General features: G+C 38.4%; 1 protein-coding gene across 1 annotated transcript in view; it reads right to left on the minus strand.

Annotated features, from left to right (window-relative positions):
* LOC121946660 (paired box protein Pax-7-like) overlaps nucleotides 1-15,735 on the minus strand; it is a 72,925-nt gene extending 57,190 nt beyond the window's left edge. The window contains exons 1-5 of the mRNA XM_042491337.1: nucleotides 15,374-15,735; nucleotides 14,056-14,291; nucleotides 13,717-13,846; nucleotides 13,427-13,555; nucleotides 10,789-10,794 (exon numbers count right to left, since the gene is read on the minus strand). Coding sequence (XP_042347271.1) covers nucleotides 10,789-10,794; nucleotides 13,427-13,555; nucleotides 13,717-13,846; nucleotides 14,056-14,291; nucleotides 15,374-15,458 — 586 coding nt within the window. The 5' untranslated portion in view covers nucleotides 15,459-15,735. The remainder of the gene's footprint in view (nucleotides 1-10,788; nucleotides 10,795-13,426; nucleotides 13,556-13,716; nucleotides 13,847-14,055; nucleotides 14,292-15,373) is intronic.
* Between the last annotated feature and the right edge of the window lie 10,907 nt (nucleotides 15,736-26,642).

Below are 26,642 nucleotides of genomic sequence, written 5' to 3' on the forward strand. Positions count from 1 at the left end.
CTGTTTTAAAATCCACCATATCCCTCTGTAGTTCTGAGGTGATTCAAGTGGTTAGTAAAGAACTACATCTGCACCCAGCACCCTTGACCCTCTTCAGTTTGCCCACCAATCCAACAGATCCTCCATCCTGCATAAAGCCCTGACACATCTGGACAACAGGAAAGAACTATGTGAAAATGATGATTAAACACAATGGCCCCCACCAGGAAGAGTAGGAGGTGCAGAACAAAACACTGTGGTGTCAGGACCATAACTAAATGTTAGCAAAACTAAGCATCTGATGGTGGACTTTGGGAAGAAGCTGGAGAGGAACTACACCCCCCTCAGGATGATGGGACCATAGTGGAAAGGGTGAATCCCTTCAAGTTCCTCAGAGTCTACATCATCAAGGACCTGACATGGTCTTTCCTTCTACACATCCTCATCAAAAAGGCACAGCAGCAGATTTTTCACCTCTAACAGCTGCAGAAAATGTTCCCCACAGACACCTTAAGCTCTATACCTGCACCGTGGAGAGCATGTTTTCAAGGAACATCACTTCCTGGTACTACATCAATATTAATATTTTGTTATCTATATTTGATCCAGAGTGGTACTTGACGAGGCAACAAAGGATTTCACTGCACATTTGCAAAGATATGTTGAGAATCTGATAAATTAACTAAAAACTCTGAAAGTTGTTTTTTGCTCAGGAAGTTACTACTCCCGGCCAAGAAATATTCCAGCACATTCTGCCAATTAATTGCATCCATTTCAACATTCAGAGACATATTCTTTATGGATATGCCCCTCTGCCCACCCCCTTAAGGGTAGGCGAGAGAGGCAGTGGATGGGTCCAACAAATCCTCGACTTTCATGCGAGAGTCCAGTTTTCGATTCCTGTCTGAATGTGATTTTTTTTGTACACCTTACCATGTGCCTCCTTCCTAACCATCCATGCTAGCCTGTGTGTTTGTTGAGGTCCAGGCATTGGTTGCCATGTGCTGTTGTAGCCAAAACATAACCACATGCAGTGTAATCCCACCATGTGCTTGTGTCCAGCATCCCAAAACATAAAGAGCCAACACGTTCTCTCAACTCATCACATGGTGCTACTTTGTCAGTGACCTTCTGCATCTACTTATGAAGTTTTACGTATCCTTCTCCATCAGCTGTTTACACTCTGGGATGCTGCTACTATGATGTCAACAAATGCACATGATGGGATGATGCAGAACATCATATTTAACAAGTTCAGAATGAGAACGGGCTGAGAGAGCAGATGCAGAAGGATACCTAGAGTGGAATATGTAGACGTGGGAGTCCACTGCAAAGCGGCCATTTGTTACCACTTCAGATGATAATGTGTTAATGTACTGTATGTTTTATATGGGCTATAAAAGAACTGAATGTTTTTATTGAATGAATTTACAGCATTGGCCTTAACCAAACAGACCAAGATTCCCTTTTTAGTTAAGTGTGCTGTTTATATCACAACATTAAATACAAAGCAGCCTGGAATGTAGAGATCAGGCCAAACTGATACTGATTAGAGTTCATGCAGTCCTAGAAAGACCAACAGCCATTGACGTTAATGTAACTTTACACTAACCTTTAAACTGACAATTAAACGCCTTTCAGTGCTCTGGGCTTATTTCAGTCTTTCACTTTCAGGTATGGTTAAATAATCTACAGTATTTTCACACCTTTCAACAAATTAAGATCTGATACATTTTATGTATATTTCAACTGCAAATTTTCGACTGCAAGAACATTATATCAAAACCTTTCTAAGAGTTAATTTGTTATGTTGACATGGGGCTGGACATTGGGAGGTGGGGTTACACCCTGGAAAGGCTGTCAGACCACCAAAGGGCGCATGCATACAGAACATCTAGATAATGTTGAATTTTTGTGTTACTCCAACTAAAACTTGACTTTTAAAATACATGTTAACATGTTAACTGAAATCTAATTTACACACCACAGTCATACCTGAACTGGCCTAGGCGTCCTGCACATGCTCCATAGTCCCTGCACCAGGCTCTGACTCAGAAGTCAAACAATAAACAAAAGAAGAAGAACGGAAGAAAAATTAACGCTTTAGTTGGTATTGTCTTCTTTTGTTTTCTATGAGTACCTACAAAATGTACAGCACTGAAAAGTTATCCATGTTTTTACTGTTGGACATGCAACCTATTTGGCACTTGCTACTTGTTTGGTATGTGACGTAATAGGTCACCCGGGTGAAGGTCCAATAGCAGCTCACTGAAAGGTTGCATATCTCCACCTACCATGGCACAGTGAGACATATTTCCATTTATAAATGGATTCTCCTAATCAAGCCTGATGGAACTTTAACTGTAGCCCCACTTAACTGTGCATGGAAACTTACTGACTGAGACAAACAACCATTCACATTCACACCGTCAGAAAATGTGGAGTCACCAACTAACCTAACCTGATGTCCTTGGACTGTGGGATGAAATTTGTTCTTCTTTTCATCAAATCAATTGAAGCCATTTCAGCACTGGGAAACATTATGCTCCACTCAGTTCAGAGCATCAACTACATGTGAAAGTATTTTGTCTTTTTTGTTATCTTATTTCCCCGATTTTATAAAGACACCTGCTGCTTGGAGTAGCTGTGGGAAGCACAAGGTTTTTCCTTCCACCCAAACAGCAGTAAAAATGTGCAGTGAGTGGACCAGCAAACCCTCCCACTGCAGATGTACATTCATTCAAAGCAGGAACATTAGAAATGCCGATCAGCTCAGCAGCGCAGAGGAGAAGCTTTCCTTTCAGCGTTTTGCTGTTGTCTAGCTCAATCGTGTCACTTTGAGGGAGTCTATTCAGAGGTATTCATGCATCTGCCTTCAGGCCACAATGGCCGCCACTTTATAAACTGTCAGCTGCTTTGCCACAAGCCTTTGGTTCATATTGTTTTCCTTTTCTTTAATAAACTTGGAGGAGTTCATCAACTCTTTCAGTGGCAAATGCAGGCACAAAATAACAGACAGGCCTCCTGGTCCAAGTTTTTTTCTCTCCATTTTTCTTGTTAGCAACTGTTTATGTATCAGCAGACCATGCATGAAAGCAGACATACGGGGTGTATTGTGTACACATGCGCGACGTCTAACACTGCCTTAAGAGGGCTATAAAGGGCGCAGTAATTCAGAGATACACCGTGGTGCCTTGACATGCTTTAAAAGTAATGAATGAAATCTTAGAATCTCTAACAGGCAGCAGATGGAAAGTCATCACCAGAGAGGGAATGATATGACCTCTTTTCATGTTTTTTGGTCAGTAGGCTGCTGAAGTCTGTACAATCTGGAGTCTATGAAATGTTATCTCATTCATGCAAGTTGGTTTAAGACCGTGTTTATGTGCTGCACAAGACAGTACAGCTCAGAAACAATCATATTCATGTACTGCATACCACATGTAAAAACAGCACTCTCAGCTTTATCACACAGTCTGAGTGATACCAAACTCCTGACCTGACGGCCAAATCATGGCCTCCAACCATTTTCTAATTAACAATCAAAATAAAATGATTCTAACTGGGAATTGTTTTTGTACTTTTAGTATACATAAGGTGCCAGAGTACATAAAATTGCATCGAAATAGAGCTTGTTTATGAAAAAGTGAAGGATCCCCCACACCCCCTGACAGAGGTCCTAACATCCTGGAAATGTCCTAAAATCCTAGAAATGTCCTTAATCCAAGAAACTTCCCAAAATCCAAGAAATGTTCAAAAATCAGAGAAATGTCCTAAAATCCTAGAAATGTTCTGAAATACTAAAATCCTAGCAACCTCCTAAAATCCAAGAATTGCCCCAAAATATTGTCCACTATATGGAAATTCCCATTGGTTTTTCCATAACACATGCCATAAGGACATACATAAAAAATGTGCATTAAACATGGCACATCCAATAAAAAACATATGGCAACATGAAAACGTACCAAACTAAGACACCACTATGGTTTTTGTTACACTGGTACTGCTATATAATATGTCTTATCATATCATACGTCTATTATGGAGGACATGGTGTAAGTCATTTTTGGTACGTATTTCCACACCTCACATAGGTGGACAGGATAAAGGTCTAATGAAAAGCAATCATTCAATAATGACAGCCTCTAAAGAAACCAGCTGTCTGTAGTACTCTCAGCACATTGTATCCTGAAAATTTAAAAAATAAATAATTTGACTCTTTAACTCTCTGATCCTTTTTTTTTATATTTAGACCGTCTGCATTTGGTGTTGCCTCTGAGGTCTGTCTACTAAATACTAACACTGAGGCAAGTTCCCTAACTTTGTGTTTTTCATCTCTGAAAGACTGAATAACACTTTAGTGTGTGCTTATTAGACTAGGTGGGTGAAATGAATGACTTCATGTCATTACTTATGATTACATCATTAATAACTTCCTTGGTCAAAATTATCTGCATTCAGTAAAGCTAAGCACCAATATTACCCTTTGAAACCTCAGCAAATTAGCTATTGGCTTGATTTCTTTCAAAAACTTGGGAAGAAGGCAATAAGCAACTTCACAAAAAATGATCCAAAAGTTAACAACATAAAAAGAGTCAAAAGTTACAAGATATTGGCAAGAAAAGAAATGTAAAAAAACAAAAACAAAACAATAAACAAAATAAATCTGTAATAACTGCTAAAAGAAACATATAATAATATGCATACATTCTGTAACATACATTTAAATGTATACTCAAATAATCATAGTTATGTACTTTTCTGGATATTTTCCCTGTTTTTATTATTTTCTCTATTTCCTAAAAATGTTCTCTCTTTAAAAAAAAAAATCAGCTTGTTTTCTTGTCACCTTTTACTAATTTATTGATAAAAATGTTCTCTCTTTAAAAAAAAAATCAGCTTGTTTTCTTGTCACCTTTTACCAATTTATTGACCATTGCATTTTTTCATGTTTTCAACAGAAATGAGAGCAATCTCCTCAGGTTTTAAAGGTTTAAATGATTGTGAAAGGCATCAGAATGCTGTACAAAAACTGATGTTGTTCCAGGTTTCAAAGGGTTACACTGCACCCATCCAGGGGATGAGGGCTTGCTGTGTTAATGAGTATGAAAATGATGTGAATGATATGCTACAGCCTTCAGTCACCAGACCCCCACCATCAAAACACAAGGTGAGGGAAAATGTTTCGTTCCACACATCTGAAGAATCTCTGAGTGGCAACACTGAAGCTGCTCTGGAGGCTAACACACTGCATGTTGGCTTTTAATTTAATTTGTCACCTATTTGTATATTGACATCAACTCATTGCTGTTAGAATCTAATCCATCATGCATTATCATAATTCCAAGTGATTTCATAAATTACAGCACAATACGATCAATATTTTTGTCATTAGATGTGTTGAGAAACAAAAAGGCAGAACACTGTGAGAGATCAGCTCAGTGTACAGTGTTTCCCTCATCGACTCATACAGGGATGCAGTGTGAATAATGCTCAGCTCCCATCACCAGTGTGTGTTTAATATGTGGCTCAAATTATTTTAATGCGGTGACAGAGAAATGGCCATTAATCCACTTTCATACCTTTCAGTAGCGTGAACATTTACTCTACCCCCCAAAAATTGCCGGGCCTTTATGCCCCAGTAATCTCTGTATATTTAAGGTCATTTTCTAGCCAATTACATTGGATGGTTGCATTTGGTGAATGTGATTTCCTCCATGGATTGATAGAGAATTCCATGAATAAGCCACCTAATAGATCCGCACACACAGCCCTCTATAAAATTTTCAAACCGGATTTTTGAGATGCATTTAGTCAATCGCTAAAATAAGTCCAGGCAACACACCTTTGCATTCTCTGCTAATATGAATATTCTTACATTTTAAATATATACTGATCACTCCGTCTCTTCTATATTTGGCCAATTCTTTTTCAAAATGAAATCGGAAAAAAAAGGAGCTAATGACAAGCCAAGAAAATACAATATCCAGCTGTCTTTTTCAAAATTCTACTAACATGATTTAATAATAATAACTTTAACAGTAAATGACCATTGTATTTGTTACAGTATTTTACAGTAAAATATGAGGTATCCATTATAATATTGGCTCCAAAAATCAAGATTTACAGTCTTTTCAGTTTTTTTAAAAAAAACCTGTACATCACTGTTAGAATTGACCATTTTACAGTCATTTGTTACAGTGTAGATTTCTCCTGAATGGCATATAGTTACCAGCATCCTACTACTACAGCATCAATACCATATTACTTCAACATTATATTATTGTCTAATATATTACAGTATTTAACACTAGAATATGAGGTTTCCAGTGTAATATTGGTTCCAAACAGCATCACGATTTACAGTGTTTATTTCTGGAATTTTTTTCCAAATCACAAAATACTTTCTTTTTTATTTCTGAAATTCATCTAAACGTAAAAGACATTGTCTTAAAAAACAGCGCAGCATATTTGGACCGAATCCTTCAGTCAGGGAGCTGTGTCTTAAAAGCCAGCTGTGTTTGATCCTGCAGCTCTTTCTCAATGGTGTGTGTGTGCCGCGGCTCTCGCGCTCTCAGGCTCTCAGGCTTTCAGGCTCTCGGGCTCTTAGGCTCCTGGGCCATGTTTTGCTGGACAGCCAACTGAGTTGGATTAAAGCAGATGTCTCCCTGCCAGATCCTGACACACTGGCAGCTAACAAACCAATCAAGCACAACATATCACGCCAACCTCTGAGACCCTTGACTTTTTTCTAAATACTTGCATTTTTTAAATAAAAAACGACTGATGAGTAATGTCTGCCTGCATGATACACACTGAACATGAGAGTGGAGCTGCACAGCTGCAGTACATGAGCTCCCCAGCTCTCCGGGGGCTCAGTTAAAGACCAACCAAAGTGTTGACATTTTATCAATTTGTTGTTGCCATATTGTTTGTGCTATGTTTTGTGATTTCTCTGTTTGTCATTGTCTTGTGTGTATCCTTTGCAAATGGGCTGTTAATGGGATGCCCAAGGCCTCTGACTGCCCTCAACCCCGTTTTGCCTATTTGCTCTTTGTGCACCGCTCCTCTTTTGTTGGCTGATCAGCTTCCCATTGGGTTGCCAGACAAGATTCTTGGCATTTGTCGGCAAAATGAAAGGAGGATTAAGGGATGGCTACTGAACACTCCATGGCAAAGAAGTGGGCTGCTATTCTCCTTTTCAAAGCCTCCTCCCAGTTCAGCGGCTCCCCTTTATATATATTGGTTTTCTCAAAGACATCACTGAGAAGTCCAAAGTGCTGCTAGATATAAAGGAAAATCAACAAGTAGGTCAGCGCCCACAAAAATGCTAATGGGTGTTAAAAAAGAGGAGAAGCCGTACAATTAGCTGCATTCTAGGTTCTAATTAAAACAATGATGTTAACGTTTGTTAGTTGCATTTATCAACTGCTGGACTGACTGATCTCTAAAATGTCAAAATAATATCAAATTCCCATTCATGTGAAGTTGTCATTGGTTGGTCTATTTGATTAGAAAGAGTAAAGGCAGCCAAATGACATATTTGAGTAAATTGTTGATGCTCTCATACACAGCCAAATACAACCAACTTCTAATAGAAATGTACAGGCAGTTTTTAGTTTGTTTGATTGTTTTGTTTTGTTTTGTTTTGTTTTGTTTTGTTTTTCAGTAAAACACTCTAAATCTTGATGCTTTTTGGAGCCTAGTACTACCCTGAAGTACCCTGGAGTACTACCCTGTAAACCTCATATTCTGCTGTAGAATACTGTGACAAATTTAGCAGAAATATATTGTAAAAGTAACTTACAGTATTGATACTGTAAAACAATGGTAGGATGCTGTCAGTAGTTTACTTAAATGTCACAGGAATATTAGTTACAGTATTGTTGTTGGGTTGAAGGCATTTTCTTCTACATTTGATACCTGCCAATGATTATTATGAGTAGTAGTAGCTGTAGTAGCTGTAGTAGTAGAATGGTAGTCGTAGTTAGTCGTAGTTGTAGTCATAGTAGTAGTATATGAGATTTCTGGAAAATGGCGTGCTGTTCAAGCTGAGTATTAAGTCAGTATCATCATAATCAGCTTTTAGTAGAATCATATTATAATCTCTGCATGATATTATGTTTAATGTGATTCTGTTTAATCATTCATTTAATGATCCAGATTTAGCTGTTAAAAACAATATGAATTAGTGTGGTTTTTGTTTTATTGCATATGTACTTTGGTCTCATGTGATTCATAACATTAGCTTCACTATTTGACATGTGACTTTGCATTCTTTTGCCAAAACCTGATACATCTCTACAAATTTCCTTTTTAAAAATCATGATACATAGATTTTAATGTATGTCTATGTTTACTGCATGTCCGTAAAGTATAAACATTTATTATGAATTTATTTCACATTTGAAACCTTGTTTTGATGTGATAATATTACTGAAATTCCGGTTGTTACATGTGATGTCTTATATTTCATATGAAATATCTAAAGATGTGAAATTTTTATGTGTGATTAATATGTGGAATGTGTTTCTTTCATGAAACTCACATATTTGGACTGGATTATTTGATATATTCAAGAAGCTGAACTCTACTTTAACCTAAAATCTACCATTTGACTGGAATTGTGTCTTATTCATTAATGGATGGATGGATGGAGACACGGACGATATATATGGATATATCTTTACATTAATTGCAACATTAATTTATGCATCAATTGTGCCAAGTTTTTTTTTTTGCTGTTGTTTTTTTTTTTTGGCTGAAGTAATGCTAATATTGCGTTTATTAAATATATTACCAAATAAGGCCTTCTACCTCACATGCTGTAGGGTTGACATGCCTTTGTGAAATTTATATTTTTCTGATTTGCTGTGTATGTCTTCTATCCTGTTGCTGCCACAGTGACCCAGTTTCCCCAGTGGGATCAGAGTGGGATCTCCCAATGCCGGGAGGGGGTGTGATGATAGATTAAACTCATCAGTTGCAGCTTGTATTATTTAGGCTGAGTCCCATCCGCTGTGTGTGTGGTGTGTTGGCTGAGGGAGAGTAAGAGTTTGTAATGTAGTTAAAACAACATCACCTTGATAACCATTTTAAGTATGTGAAAATCTGAACTTATTAGTCCATAAGGCGCTGTCCGAGTGCATAAAATAATATTCGAGCAAGAACACAGCATTGGTGTTGGGGGGCACAGAGGCCCAGACAGGTCCTGTATCAGGCTGCAAATGGGCTTTAATGAATAGACAGGCGAGCCTGAAAGCAGCACTGGCTCCAGCTAATATGATGAACTCTCATTGTGGCAGTGTCACTGCAAATGTTTCTGATATGCACAAGCAGCAGAAGATCAAAAGCCTCTAAGCCGCTCACTTTGCTCTGCTCTAAAAGTCGGAAACATAGTGTATGAATCCTGTCCTCAGGTCTGCCTCGGGTCAGCATGCCACCACCGCTGCTGCTGCAGGAGTCACATCCTCAGAGTTCATTAGCTCACTGGCTCCACAGACAGCATGTCTCCATACATGAACCTCTCTGAGTCCATACTTATTGTTACTGTTAACACAGTACTGGGGGTCACATTGCTCTGTTATTCTCCAGTCATGTATCGTCAAACTACCAAAAGCTGCTGTTGTCCTCTACATGTCTGTCTAATTACTTATTATGACAAATGCTGAACCTTTTGAAACCTGAAGTGACATCACTTTTCTTGCACTCCCTCCAGAGGCCTGTCACATGTATTAACCCTGTGCAAATTGGTTGTGACCCCACACACCACCAAGGCAATGCGCAACTTGACCAGAAATGTTCCACAAATTGCAAAAAATTAGTACATTTAGTAAAAGTATTTGTTAAAAAGCTAAGAAAAAAAAATCCAGAATTCCAAAATTTCAATGCCAGGGAAAAGGAAAAAAGTTAGAGGAAAAAAGCAATATTTGTAATAATCCTAATTACATATTTAAATATTACAAAAAAATATTTTTGAGTGTGTGGAGGAGGCATTCATTTTCAAGTGGTATAGCTTGCAGGATTATTATTTGCTCTTCTCCAGTTTTAGTCATAACAGCATGATCAATAATAACTAGATTACTAGCTAATTTAGTAATTGAAGGTGACCAAATTTGGAGCTCATTAACATTTCAAGCAGACTATATAGGGAAAAAGAGAGATGAGAAGAATAGCTGTTACTGTGTGGATGGTAAATGGTAAATGGAGTGTACTATGTATAGCTTCAATGATCAATCAGTTATCATAGGAGATTAATGCATTTCACCAGGATAGTCATGATGACCATTATTATTTCTGTTGATACCACTCCTCTATGTTGCACATTGGCTTCCAGCCCCCTTGTCCTTTTTATCAATATATGTCTCTTAGAAATGTGAATGTTTGGTGTGAGGCAGCGGGGGAGAAAGGGGAGGTTAATCCCAGTTTAATACACTGATGCACAGCCCAGGACCGAGGCTGTGATGATTGTGTTATCTCCAGCCAACATTTGGGTCTCCCTCAATTTCAACCCCGCAAAATAGCTGGGAGAAAGTGCAGATGGAGTGGAGTAAGTGTGGATGCCCGGGGAAAAGTGATATTAATAGCTGCAATAGAACTTCCCACTGCCTGTGCTCTGTGTAAAGCTGCCTCTCGTCACTTCCACTGGATTTGTTTGAAGTGCTCTCTCAATCCTCGCTGTCAACCTTTTTTTTTCTTTCAACCAGGCTTATTCTGGATTCTAAATATTGACTGTTTTCCCCCTATAGTAGGTTATGTTTTCCTTTAGGAAACAGCATCTTGATTACATGCTGCCTTTAACTATACAGGAAGCTGATCAGAGGTTGGACAGACAGACATCCTGCCTCATAGCTTACCTTGCCTTTCTTTTACACCTGCCCTAAGAAATGACATTTATTTTCCCACTATATCAACAAAAAATAGTGTGTTCAGTTAAATATCATACATATTTATATTAGACTGATGTGATCATTATTTTTTAGCTTTTCCTCCTACAATTTCCAACTATTAACATCTATCATAACTGAGTATAATAAAAACAAAATTTAGTCATATTTTGTCAAAGAGTATCTTTTCCAAGATGTGATCAGGGGGGTTTCTACAATTTGAGGACACTGCGGGCTACGCCCCAAACTGTGTCAGGGGGTCTGGGGGGATCTTCCCTCAGGAAGATTGAATCATAAATCTATTAGAATTCATTTTCCTTTTTTTTATGTGTGAGCTTTTTGTTTAGTGGTGTCAGCAGTTGCACATAAGTAAAGTTGACCATTCTGCAAAATGTTTTCTTCCTGCTGTATATATCAGCGCTATAGCATGAAGAAAACAGTCACTCTGATAAGAAATGTTAATAGTACCCTCTGAGTGTTTGTCTCTGTAGCCCACAATCACACCTCTTTCATTCCGCCTATACTGCTGCTGAAATACACTCTGGCTCTCCCTGAGATGTTGCCAACATGCCACCAAAAACAATCCCATAAAAGCAAATGAAATGAATATTTAAAAATACAATCTAAACAACACGAGAGGAAACCTTAAAATCTCATGAATTTGCGCCGCGGGCACCACACCACGAAGTGAGCCGCTGAGAGATGAAAGTGAAAAGAAATAAAAGGCTCAATTTAATCTGCTTTAAAGCCCTTCAACAGAATGCATGTGCCTGGAACTGTGAGAGTGAGGGCTGATAGGGGATAAATATATTTCTTACCATGCCTTCCAGCTATTACACCCCTCTCCAACACAGACGCCTATTCAACTGACACCGGTTTCATTACCAGCTGTAATAGGCTAAGTCTTCAAATTATTAAATGCCAGGCCCGGATGACAGAAAGACACCAGCTGATCTTTTGAAGAACATGAAAAGGAGAACACTTGATAGCATTTGAAAAAAAAAAAAGTCACCTGTCGAAGCTGTGGTCAGGAAACAGTGGGAGCTATGGGCCTAAAGTCTGATTAATTAACAGCACATTCTGACAAATGCACTAACACACAAGCCTACAACACAGACAGCAGTCTGCAGGTTATTGTATAACTGCTGGTGTTTGAGCAGAGCAGCTTTGTGATGGAGAGTGACCCACAATCACACCGTGTCCCGGCAAGCTTCCACAAAACAAACACAAAATCTAAAAAGATGTATTCACTCTGCGAAAAAAATAAATAAATAAAACAGTCCATGACATATAAGATGCTAAATGATAAATGTGTCTCAATTTTTTAATGGCAGTCTGAGAGACATACCTATAGCCAAAATGTCACATTAATACTTGAGAAATATTTACGAATGCTTTCGGCCTCTTCATCAAATTTGGTCTTTTTGATACTTACAAATGATTGAATGTAACAGCCTTAAAAAACATAGACATAACCATTCACCTTAATTTATATGTATCTAATTTTTACATTTACTTAAACTGTAGCTGTATTTATTTAATTTTGTGTAGTATAGTTGTTGCAACTTAAAAATGACAAGTGCAATTATCTTGTTCATTCTAAGTGTCAGCAGCTTCAGTAAACCAAGCTAGTCTGACTTATCATGACAACAAGGATTTAGCCAATGCTTAAGTTTTGCCAGTTCTGTTTGTTAATATGTTTAAAAAATACAAATATGGCTAATTTGCAACCAGCAGAATACATATATAAACCACAATAAACTTGGTTATTGAAGTTGCCAAAAATTTTGAAAGATTGATTTCATTCAACTTTTTTAAATTGCAACACATTCACAAAATCAAATAAATTTAACTGAATTTCAAATAAACTTACATTTAGGTATAAAATAAACATATATTTAGACCTATAGTTATATTTACTTACATTTTTCAAGGCAATCGGTTTCCTTTTTTTTTTTTAAAGTAAAATCAACTCACCAGATAAAATGGTGTACACCTCATAAAAATCTAAAACTTAGAAGGCTGCAAGTTTAAAGATAAATCCATTTGTGGATCTGTGTTTATCCTGGTGGCATTCAACTGTATGATTTGAGTGGGCCTCTATTTCAGATTGTCAGGATATATTTTTCTGTTTCCATGTTTGTATTTGATTTGAAATGTTTGGTTCTGTGAAAGATTTTTTTTTATTTTTTTGCAGTGAACTTGACGTCCACACACTAGCGGCCGCTGTGAGATCGCTGGCCCCTGGCCCCGGGGTGTCAGGGGTGTGCCCGTCAGACTGCCTGTAATTGATAATGACTGGCACATCGGTCATCTGTCAGCGTCGCTTTCAAGGGAGCGTTTAAGCGGCGCCACGGGAGCCCGATCCACCCCAGCGCGCCCCATCATAAATAATGAAGCGGCCCCTGAGTCTGCTGGGAGAGCAGCTTAGAGTAGGGAGACCCAGAGCGACAAAACGTCCATTTAGACCCAATTTGTAGACAATTCATAGCCCTAAACAGTAGTCTAACCCGCAGCTGTCCACAGGGTTTTTAACTGTGTGTGCTCCTCTGGCCTACCTTTGTCGCCGAGGATGCCGTCGATACTGTGTTTGGTCTTCTTCTCTCCGTCTTCATCTTTTCTATCACATTCCTCCTCATCGTCCTTTTTTCCAAATCGAGCTCGGAGTACACGGCTGATCGAACTCACTGCGAACACAGACGCAGCTAATAATGTATGCAAGTAAATATACTTTTATTAATAATAATAATGACCAACCTTAGCCTGAATTTTCTATCTATCTAAAATAGTGGGGAAAAAGCGGAGAAAAGAGATTGAATGAAATGCGGCTTACCAGAGGAGGCCTCACCTGAAGGGACTGTGCTTCTGTCACACACCCCGTCCTTCAGCAGCTTATCCCGGATCTCCCAGCTGAACATGCCGGGGTTGTCCCGCTTGTACTCCTCTATCCGCTTCTCCACATCCGGCGTGGCTACCTGCTGCAGGTGACACAGCAGCACCGAGAGACAAACAATAAGAGCATAAATACAGGCTGCTTTAAAATTAAAGGCCGCGAATCCCTAAAAAAACAGCATTAAAATGAACTGTAATAAATTACATTTATTATTATTATTAGTAGTAGTAGTAGTAGTAGTATTATTATTATTAGTATTTTTATTATATGTATCAATATTAGGCCTATTCTCACCCTGGGCTTGCTGCCTCCTATCGCTCCGGGCCGGATGGAGCCAGTCTCCTGGTAGCGGCAGAGGATCTTGGACACGCAGCCGTGAGAGACCCGCAGCTGTCGGGAGATGACGCAGGGCCTGATCCCATGGTGGGCCATCTCTACGATTTTGTGTCTGATGTGGTTGGGCAACGGGCGGCCGTTAATGAAGACCCCTCCAAGCTGATTGACCCGGCCCTGGCCCAGAGGAGTGGACACTGTGAGGGACACAAGGTCACACTCAGTATGTTGGAGGGAAATAGTGCTATTTCAGTGCTGTGTTTCATCTCCATGTAATCTGAATGAACAGTGTACATTAGACGTATTGGTGTGGACCTAATATTATTCTTTCAGTTATTCGCTGCAAACTGATAACGTCTCAATTGTAGAAACAAATCCAAAATTTCGTTCACAGACTGTCATTAACGAATCGCAGTCCGAGCCTGAGAGGAGGTGATGAGCCTTCTGTCCGTCTTCATTATTCACTATCACGCTCTCCAAATATTGCTGTGATCTGCTTCTCTTGTTCTTTTCTATTGGACTGATTTGATTTCTCGGAGCAGGCCACTTGAAGAAATCCCCCGTTTGGTTACAGACTGTCTGTGGTCTGTGGTTAGGATTTAGACTAATTTTAAATAAAACAAAATGGTCAGTGGATGGTTAATAAACGAAGTGCAGCCTGAGATCTTCATTTTATTTAATTTCATAAGATAATAGGCCTTTTATTACATCCTATTCAAATTTTAGTAAGACAAAAAAGAATGGAGAAAAAACCTGTTAGGTTCTCCGCACATTCATTATGGAACAATCTGCAAGATGATCTTAAGCTTCAAGAAATGCTGACCTTGACTGAATTTCAAACCAACAGAGTCCAGACTGTTTGCAGCTGCGTTATCTTATCGTTCTGTTGTAAATATCTCTGTGTTTTTATGTCAATTTTTTTTTTGTTATTGAAACTCTGTGTTGCTACTGATCTTGGCCGTGTAAAAGGGATATTGCTCTCAGTGGGAAAAACATGGTTAAATAAAGGCACAATAAATAAAATAAAAAAAACAATAAAAGAAAAATCAGTGTGTAAAAAAAAATTAATGCTACTTTCACGGCAAAAAAAAATCCAGTTGAAGTAGCCTACTAAGGTCTTAGAGATTGTTATGCTGAAGTCCGTCTTGTTTTGCCTAAAATACTGAAACGATCAAACGGAGCTCTCAGACTTTCTCTTCTTTAGAGTCCCCCCGTGTGTGAGTGTGAAGGCCCGTCAGGCGGCTCCGGGTCCCGCAGCGGCCGCTCCGCTGAAGCCTACCTTCCAGAGGGAATCCAGTGCGGGGATAGTTCTGTCCGGGAGCCGGGCGCATCATCCGCGGTACCGTTCCTGGTAAAGACGACATTGTACCATTAAAAAAAAAGATTCAAAAAGAAAAGCAAAAGGCCGGACGCGTCTTTAGAAGTCCAGTTCAAGTGTAGACTTGTTGGTCTCAGGTGTTGTGAAGGTGCAGATGTCAGGTGGATCCGGTGTGGCGGAGCACTGAGAGCAGATGAAGTGTCAGCGTGAAGCCCGCAGCAGCCAGGCCGGCGCGTGCAGCACGAGGAGGAAATTCGGCGGCAAAGTGCAGCGCTGTGTGCAGCGGCGGGGACTCCCTATAGTGTTAATGTGCTCACAGTATATAGCTGTACCGTGTCTCTGACATGAGCTTTTTTAACCGGTGTGAAGGCTGGACTGCTCTGATGGGCTCCCGGACAAGTCTGGCCAGGCGGGCTCGAGAGGGGGTGGGGGGTGGGGGGGTCGCGAGCACGGATAGGTTCTCGGAGCTTTCTCTTTTTTTCCTCAGAGAAAAGCTCCAACAAGTTTTAGCCAGCCAACGGAAACGAAGGGATAAAATGCACACACAGAAACTCTCTCTCTTTCTCTCTCGCTCTCTCACTCACACACACACACACACACACACACACACACACACACACACACACACACACACACACATAGGCCTATACACACACACACACCGCCAGCACGCCACATAGCCAGGGACTACACAATATAATCACAGTGAACCATGCACATTATCCTAAACAGTGGACACAAAAACACTCACCTCGGCTCCACTATAGTGCAACCCACAGCAATGACTGCAACAAACTGCAAGCTACCGATCAGTGTGTGCTGACACTGTGCCAATGCTGGATGGTGTTTATCATTAACTGTATACTGTCTGACAGCTGGAGACACAAAAACACCTGACAATAATACAATGCAATATAAATACTTATGCTGTGCAATCTAAAGCTCCCATATTGTGAAAAGTCTTTTTAAAAATAAAACAGGTTGGGGTGCTACTGTTAAAGTATAAAAACTCACATTCCTCAAAGAAATGCATACAGTTTGTAATCAGACTCTGACTTTTTTTAAAGGAGCCACCAAGATTTCTGTGAATTTGTGATGTCACAATACAGACAGTTGGAAACATAAACATTCTAAGTGGGTTCCTTTTGTATTTGTTGTTGGAATGTTTTACAGTGTATGTCAATGGGAAAAAATATCTATTTTTTAAATATATTTTCCTTTTTTCAATAACTTTTATTTAATAAATTGCGCATACCACTTATACAGATATTATAGTGCAAAATTCTAAATTCAAAACATGCCAGGGGGTTTAAATTGAATAAATAATTTTCTTTTTTTAAAAAAAGGGAGAAGGAACGAACATCTGTACAGCTTATTTTAAACATCACAAAACATATAGACACAGTACAAAACTCACAGATGGAAAGAAACATATTTCCTTGTTCATTCCAAAGCGCAAAGTCCAAATGTAATTCAAAGAGATCGGTTCCTTCACAACAATTTAGATAGAATTTAACTTCAATAGCTTACAGATGACACATGCCAATACAGTTTATATAGCCTTTTGATTTAATAGTGTTTATGTAATTTTTAACATTTTTGTAAAAACAAACTGTAAAAGGGGGCCTTTGGCTTGTAGACTTACGCTGATAGAAATTTGGCAAGAATAGGCCTAATCTGCAAAGTCTTTGTATCCAATGTCAATAATAAATTTGAAAACATCTTTCCATAATTTTCCATTGGCAGTGCCAGAAAAGATCGAGCACAGTTTCTGGATGAGCTGAGCAAAAGGAACAATTAATATCATTTTTATATTTTCCTTGGTGTAAGTGAATGGCACCGGCTGGACTCAAGCTGTTGCCTAGTAATTCCAGCAAAACCTTCTATAGACTGAATAGACACAAACACAGTGTTTATTTAACATAACTTCCAGGTAGAAAACATCACATCACACATATAAAATCAGTAATTAATTAACTTGTAGCTACCTAAAAAAAATGGTCCACCAAAAAAAAAAAAATTAAAAAAGCTAGCTGCTGTTAGCATGATGTCACGATAATTTGGTCTACAAAAACAGAAAAGTAGTCAGTCAGCAGGTGATTACAGGTATATGTTCAGACAGAAAGTACACGAAAAATCATGCTCGCAGTTTGAACATTGAAGCATGTGAACATGTTCTAGTAGAAACCCAAAAACCAATATGAATATGAGCAGAATATTGTACTTTCCCCCACTTTTACAGTTTTACTTTGATTTATTTACTAAATTCTCTATAACAGCAATTTATTGCTTGCCATCTGTCAAAATCGAAGAGCTGATAAAAAAGTGTCGCACCCAACACATGTGCTGCATTAGGAGGAGTTACATGGAGATATGCTTCCCTAGGTTTTGCCTGTAGGCTTTTCTTACAGGCTGCACTATCCCTTTGATTGATAGAATAAGCCTACAAGAGAAAAATATATAGGCCTTTACATTAAGTATAATATAACCTATACAGACATTAAATTACACAGACATTTAAGAGCAAATGAAGAAAAATGAAAGTAAGAGAAACAAAGAGCTAAAGCAAAATACAATATACATAACATCAGTAAAAACAGTAGGTGAAAATTCATTGTGAAATACGGAGCTATGAAATATGGAACTAATTAAACTAATTAATTAAACTGTGAATATGAACATCGTAAAGGAAGAAATATACAGAGGTAAATCCTTGTGAGTTTTGGGGACATTTTTATGATTTTATGACATTTCTAGGTAGAATGTTTATAAGATTTAAGGATGTTAGGGTCTTTGCTAGAACCTCTGTCAGGGTCATGGAGGATCCTCCACTGGCTCTTTTTTGATAAGCATGCTCTATTTTGATGTTTTATGCATTCTGGCCCCTTATGTATACTAAAAGTACAAAAACAATTACCAGTGTGAATCACTTTATTTTGTTTTAGTCCTCAGCAAAAAAAAATAATACATTATCTTTCATTACATATAAGGATTCCATGTAAGAATTATGGTTAGCACACTCACAGTATAATACAACTATTTACACAGTATATTGTTTTCTTTTGTTAGACCGTAATAATGTCTTATTTGGTATATTGATATAATGTATATAAAATGCAATGTTACATGTGTATATCAGAATTTTAAACACATAGGGCTTTTATTTATTTGTTTTAATTCAAGCACCAAATCAATCTTGTTAATGGTGCTGCATTTGTGTTGCACTTTTCTAGTCATTTTGAACACTCAAAATGCTTTCACTACATGTCACATTCACACACATTCACACAACTGGTGGCCAAAGGTGCCGTCTGCTGTTCAGCTTTTGAAACACTCATTCACACACCAACGGAGTAGTCATCAGGAGCAATTTTGGGTTCAGTATCTTGCACAAGGATACTTCAACATGTTGAGGAGCCAGGACTTGAACAGCCAGCGCTCCAATTAGAGGACAACCCGCTCTTCCTCTGGGCCACAGCCGCCCACCAGCTGCAGTCATCCCTTCATTGACTTCATTGTGCCTTGCTTCTGTTTTGTTATACTGTAGATCACAGCACACTGCATTAGGTCATGATGAAATGCAGGGGAGGACAAAATTATACAGGAGAAAGTGAGTTATGATAGTGGCTCATGTTTCAGAAATGTTAAAAAAAGATGACGAGACAAGACAAGACAAGACAAGACAAGACAAGACAAGACAAGACACAGAAACACCAAGACATAATATGTGACTGCATACACCTTATAGCGATGCACTGCAATACAGTAGGAGGGTTTTACTGTGATTTTGTTAAATGGTCCGTTGTCCACTGAAAAAGTTCTATTTCCATGTTTCTGAAAGTGTTACCTGAACATGTTCAATAAAATAGTGAAGAGTTCACTGTAAACACAAAATTATGAGATACACAGTACAGTCCATACACGCATTAATGCAGAACATTAGTTCTGTAACTAATGTTCTGCATTAGGGCATCACATCATCATTATTAACTCTTTGGTAAAATGAAGAAGATGGAAAATATTTGATAAGTTTTGTGTTTTACTGGTTCATAAGTGAACATTTTCACAAAACATCCCAAAGCCCTCTAAGGCAAATTGTGATTTGTGATAATGGGCTTATAATTAAAATATTGAATATATATATATAACCTCATACCTCAACCTCAAAGCTCTCTTAAACAGACATAGTATTGAAAATGGGGTTTTAAAATATACAGTAATAAATCGTCATCATATAATGACACTTTGCGTTCCTTCTCTCACCTGATGATTCCCTTGAAAGTATCTGAAGCCCACAAAGAAATTGCTGGATAACTAGTGCAAAATAAAACAGAGAGAGAAGGCATACTATCATCCTCATCCCAAAACGTTAAAGTTGACAATCATGTCTGATGTGGATGTATGAGTATTAATGACTGGTGTAACATATTGTTGGGATGAAAGACATACAAGTCTGTCGCTGTTAATATAAAACATGATGATAGTATCACAAGTTAATGTGGGCAGATAACACGTTACCCACAGTGAGCTCATTCATTAATATTTTTTCATTCACGTCAGACATGACTGTCAACTTTAACTATTTTGCGGTGAGTGTAATAGAACGCATGAGTGCTGTAAAGTCAAATGATCGGGAGCATAGATAACGTTATCAGGCTTTTTATATATATCATAGGCTATATGTATGGTCAAAATATAACTCAATATGCACACATTTTCGATGCATTTGAGTTGTATCATATGAAGCATTTACTCATGAGAATGTCACAATACTAGTACTGAGAACTGTCGGCACCTGGCTGGCCCTGTGTTTCATTACCTCCTGTGGCTTAACAGTAACTTGGATATTTAATGATCACCTGTTCGAAACTGGAGAGGGAACTTTTGCTGCTGTCATGTCGCCAATTCAAGTAATCTTAATAAAGACGACTGATATGTTCATGTATTGCTGTTGAGACCAAAAAAATAGATAGTGAAGCAAAACATTTAAAATGTGTATTTCCTGCTTTGTTGGCCGTTTTCAGAGGCCACGCTTACAACACATCTGTCTCTATCACCAGTTAATTCAACCACCAGTTAACACCTGACAGCCCTTATTGAGGTATTTTACGCAATGATGCAGCATATTAGGTCCCTCTTTCTCGTTTGTGCCATTCAAACCTTCCAGAGACCGTCCACACAAAATGCAAAACTGTGTTTCCTGTTTTATATAGCTCCACACTATGGACAAAACATCATTCAATCACCATAAACTCCTTAAAACACATTCCGACCAGTCTTTCCGCTGCAACTAACTGAACGACAGCTCACTCAACCACTTCTGGGTCACTTCTGTCATTTGGTACATTGTGTTGAGATTCTGTTGTAAATTTGTTTAGTGTTCTGCCACTTGAAAATGTTTTTTTTTGTAAGTAAGTTTGTTTTGTTCTTGTTAAAAGAATTTTTCTTTTGTAATTTTGTTTTTCAAAATGTAAAAATGTTTTCCAAAATGTAAATTTGTCTCAAACTTTATAAAAGTGTTTCATACTTTCTAATTTTGTGTTGCACTTCCCAGCCACCATAGATTTCTATTTGCAAACACATACAAACAGTAAGGATCTGAGATCAATTGAACCATCTTTACGCAACAGCCCTTTTCCATGTTTCACCTTTAACCTAAACGTGTTTTTTGTGTATCATTAGGTTCCCCATAAAACTCACATTAGGCCTAAGTAGGCTAATATATAAAACAGTTATTCAATACTCTACGTTATTTTTGAACCAACCAGCCTGTGTAAATGCAAGTTGCTAACCACATAGCTAAACTAGAAGACAGAACAAAGAATGCAGAAATACTGAAAATACCTGACATACTGAGGATTGTGGCCTCTTTTAACAAGTACAAAAGTAGAATAGAGGTGATACAGAGAATTATTAATAATAAAGAACAATTACTGAGCATGTGAACTACAGAGAAGAGTTTCTCTGTTTTACAGATTTAAGTTAGCTTTAAATGAGCAAAATAAGAAACCTACTAGAGCTCACTAGCTGAACACTTAGTGGCCTAACTGCAGGTGTTTCAGTCATTAAATTGTTTAACTGATGACATCATTTGCCAAACCTGAACTAACTGCTGAACATCACTGGAAAAACACACAAGGGGGTAGTGGCCAAAAATTACATCAATGGGAACTGAGTTTAACCCTTCAGGACTTTTATGCGTTTTCCATTCTTCATTTTCCATATACCTGTGCTCAGTTATATGGCATCAAGGCAAGATTGTGTATTTCTGTGAAACCAGCTCAGCTGCTACAATAAGTCTAAAATACACTGGAAACAAAATTGTTACATTCATAATGTTATGTGCAAAATGCTCCATTGAAACCCATTCAAACTGACATTTTTATCTCAGCCATCAAAGCATAAAAACATGACTTGTATTATTTCTGGGTGTCATTCTGGGCTTTTGCCTTGGAATTTATCATTTTTACTATTTTCCTCCTGATTACTTAATTTTGTACCATATTTGGCTCATGGAGAAAATACCTGTTATTTTTACTAGGTGCACTGTCACAAAGAATGTTGCTGCTAATCATTGACATATCTGTGATGTTAAAAAAAAAAGATCTACTTTGCACATAGTAAATAATAATTAATTTACTTGGTTTGTTTTTTTCATCTAAAACATAGTGGCATCATGACAAAAACCTGGCATTCAAAGGATTAAAATTCTGAAAATTTAAAAATGGTTCAAAAATAAACTCAGTAAATAATATTCACATATCATACCCTTTAAAGCTTGATTTTAAAACACTTATTGTGTGCGCAGAGCGATATGAGTGTGTGATATTAAAGCGTCCCAAAGGGTTTGGTTGCATTTTAAAATATGAAAAATTGCCTTATACTACACAACATTGTCTCATTAGAATGCCCTCTCAACAAAAAGCCTCCCCACTGGGGCCCAGGAAGCGGAAACTGACAGCAGCTTGAGTGTCCACTGTCTCTGGCCATGTTTGTTTTGAGAAAGATCCCTGAAAACCATTTTACGTCCCCCAGCAGCACAGAATATCTCTACAATCTGTACAGTTTCAAGGTGGACACCCAAGATTAGTGTTACCAATTCACTATCTGACCAAATGTCTCTCCTTCTGTTCCTGAAATATGATGTTTAGTCATGGTCAGAAAAGTGTTTTGCAAACATTATGAGGTCAAAGCTGACCTTTGATCTCTTGGATATAAAAGGTGAAAACTTAATTATTGTATCCTATTAGATATTTGTCTGAAATTTGAGCGTACTAATTTTTTTGTTTTATGTTTTATGAGGTCACTGTGACCTTGACCTTTGGACTTCAACCAACAGATTCTAATCAGTTCATTCTTGAGACCAAGTGGACAAGTGTGCCAAATTAAAACAAACTCCTTCGAGGCTATCTTCAGATATTGTGTTCACAAAAATGAGATGGATGCAAGGTAACAGTGACGCTTGAACACCTAAATGTAATCAGCTCATCATTGAGTGCAGGTAAATGTTTGTTTCAAATTCTAAAAAAAATCCCTCCAAATGTTATTAAGATATCGCTTTCACAAGACTGAGATGAATGCAAGGTCACTATGACCTTGGACTTCAACAAAAGCTAATCAGTTCATCCTATTCATATGTCCACTCGAACGTAAGTCTGAAGAAATTCAGACACCTCAAGGTGTTCCTCTTTACAAGAATGAGACAGATTTGGTCACAATGACCTGAACCTTTGACCTTTGTACACTAAAATCTAATTAATTTGTCCTTGAGTCCAAGTAGATGTTTGTGGTAAATTTGAAAACTTTGCCTTTTGAGATATAATCACAAGAATAGACCGGCCAGACAGATGTATGGATGGACAGATGAACAGACAACACAAAAATATAATGCCTCTATCCTCGGCTATTGCCAGCGCTGAGGCATAATAAAACGGAAAAACAAAAAAATAACAATGACTGAAAAAAAATACAATTTATTTTGGATGTTTCGCTAATCTTTGCAATATATTTTTTATTAATTATTGGATGATTTGACCTCTGTGGGCCTCTTATCACTTTACAGTAGACATGGTCTCACAAACCAGCAGAGCAGAGGCAGCTGAAATGTTTGGTACTGATGATTTTGTGTTCCATCTGTCCCGCATGTCCTCTGCTGACATGCACTGTGCTGCTGCCTCCACATCATGTGATAGGCTGGTTGCTTGTTTTTGTATTAATCAGTTACATCAGATTTGCCTTCACAAACGGCAAAAAGAAAAGAGTCTGTGTGAGCTACATAAAAGTAGCAGCCCCCATTTACCACGCAGTGGGTCAATTGGTTTCACTTAATTGATCTTTGTGACCGAGCCATGAAAAGTGACGTGTTTGAGGTTCCACAATGGCCTAGTTCAGCAAACAGCAAAAGTCAGGCCTGCTGCTCCAAACAGCATGACCTTCAGCTCCTTTGAAAAGCATTTCTAAAACTATCACAATAAGTGTGCCTGAAATATAACAGCTTTTATGTCAAATTAATTTTCGGATATGATTTTGTGCATGTTCTTGAAAACAGAAAATATGTATGATGCTATATGTTTATATTCACATAACATCATTCAGAGTCAGGACAAACTTGGGACCTCAGTTCCAAGGTCTTGAGACCTACCTTGAGACACATCCAGGTCCCAAGGTCCAAACTTTGGATCTAGGCGCTCTTTCATAGTCTTAATAAAACATGATGTCTGGGGCACCCAGTAGCTCAGTTAGTAGAGCAGGGCCCCATGTACAGAGAATGTGTCCTCGCTGCAGTGGCTGTAAGTTTGATTCTGGCCTCAGCCCTTTGATGCATGTCATCCCCTCTCTCCCCCTTTCACGCTTGAGCTGTCTTATCTAATAGAGGCTAAAAGCCCAAAACAAATAAATAAAAAATAAATAAAATAAATAAAACATGATGTCTTTATTTGCACATGTTTACTTTTTAAATGTAGCAGTGTTTGATTAATTGGGAAAATTCAGTCCAGCAACATCATGGCCTAATGAGCTGCTAGGCACCATGAACTGTGTGGTGTTCCCTTCTCTGTGCAATGTGTGTGGTACTGCAGCTTATTCTCATTCTGAAGTTGTGAAAAAAAACGCTGCAAAAGCAGCTTTCAGCATAACACCAGCATGAAATGCCACTGGATGGAGTCAGTTAAAAACACAGCCAGACTGAAACATTAGTGTTGTTATTATACGGTGCCAGAAAGCACTTGCTGCAGCAGCATACGCCTTTAGACAGCGTCAGGTACAAAAGCTTCTGGTAACATTGTAATATAAAGAGTGCAACGATCCCTATAGGACGGGTGGCGGAAAGATCCAAAAACCCCTGACTTTCATGCAGGAGTCAAGGGCTCACTTCCTGTCCGAATGTGATGTGTTTTTTCTTCACCTTACCATTTGCTTCTTTCCCCCAATTCTAACTAAAGGCAGCATTTGGTTTTGTTTAGGCAACACGAGCACATGGCAACCAATGCTGGGACATCAATAGCAGACACAGAAAGATACTTAGAGCATAATATGTAGACACAGAAATCCGCCGACAAAGCAGCAATACCTGACAACTTGGGATGAGAACGTGTTGGGTATTGTTATGCTGGAATTCTGTGGTCACTTGACTAAATGCGTTTATTTAGGAATGTGGAACATTTCAATTTAAAAGTGAAATATTGAAGATTTAATTACACCTAACTATAACATGGGAACCTCCTCAGGCCTTTGAGAGTAAAGTTTTTGTAGTTCCAACTGACTGACACACTGCTAATGTGCGCTCTCAAACTCTTCTCTCTTATCTTTTTTTTCTTCTCTTCTCTTTGCATCCATTCATCCAGATAGACTTGACAGGATGTTTCCTTTCTCAGACTGAATGATGCTGCTAACTGACATCTCTGTGTCAGAAAGCACAGAGGTTTCACTAAACAAGTGAAACCCAAACATTAGTTTAAACACTAATCCAATTTCAAATGAAGGGAATTATTTCCATACAGTTTCAACACCCTTTTTCAAGTTTTAAGGAAGGCACTGAATGATTTGCCCACCATATCCAAAGTGTTAAATTTCTGTAATTAAGATTATGAGTGAGCATTTGATACAGAGACATGGTGTTTAAACTGTCGGTTTGCCGGGAATTTGGCTTTCACAATTGCACAACAGTGTGCCAAATCAGGCCCGATCTGAGTTCACTTGAAGTGTCTCCATCTGGGTCAGGACTCACGCTGCAGCCCCACAGGAAGCATCCCATCAGGCCCTGAAGGCCCCAGGAACATAATTACACACAGACAATAGCACTGGACAGTTTTTGTGATAAACACTGAGGTTAGGACAAATAAAGGACACTGGAGGTTAAGAGTATGTGTTCTTTATAATAAAGAGTAATGCATTCTAAACTTAATGTACTCAGATCAGCAATGAAAGGAGATGGACATCATCGTCCCCTTTGTGAGTTTATTATATTTAGCAAAGATCAGAGATTCCAATCAGTCATGCAATGCCCACCGACAAATACAGAAGTACAAAGACTTCCAAAAGTTAAAAGTGGCATTTGAAACATAGCTAATTTCATATGGTCTGGTAATATTTACTACTTGCTGGCATGTTAGGGCTCTATCGAAACCATCGCTAACTTGTTTTTTCACAGGCGATTACAGCGAGAACAAGACAGGCTCACAGGCCAGCAGAGCATGGGACTTTCATGAGGCTGAGAGCCACCTCCGGGATCAATGTTGCCATTTTGTTGATCAAGCATCACAGATCCACCATGCAAGATGCATTTCGTTTGCTTAAGAGATGTCTGAAGCGTCTATTCATTGAGCAATTTTTCACAGGAGTAAAAGTGGGTAGCATGATGTTGCTGAGCGGTGAAATAATATCTCCAGTCTGCACGAGATGCATTTGGTACATTTGGTACAATGTTTGTATTATATGAATTACTTTAATGGCTCAGCTTTAGTTGGTCTGCAGCACTGATGGTGCCGGGCTTTTCTTTATGTGAGCTGGACATTGATATTTACTTACAAAGTGCTGTCCTTGAACTGAAACACAAATGGAAGCTAACACGGGCAGGTACGGAACCAAACTCAGCACAATCAAATTTAACAGAAGAATAAAAACCGGCTAAAAAGATGCAAAGACAAACTTTAAATAAGACAAGCTTTAAATACTCTACAGTTCCATCCGTTGTGACAAAGAGGTCATGTGTCTTTGTGTCTTTTGGATTTTT

The sequence above is a fragment of the Plectropomus leopardus genome, chromosome 8, assembly GCF_008729295.1.
Source record: "Plectropomus leopardus isolate mb chromosome 8, YSFRI_Pleo_2.0, whole genome shotgun sequence".
In the NCBI taxonomy this organism is placed as follows: domain Eukaryota; kingdom Metazoa; phylum Chordata; class Actinopteri; order Perciformes; family Serranidae; genus Plectropomus; species Plectropomus leopardus.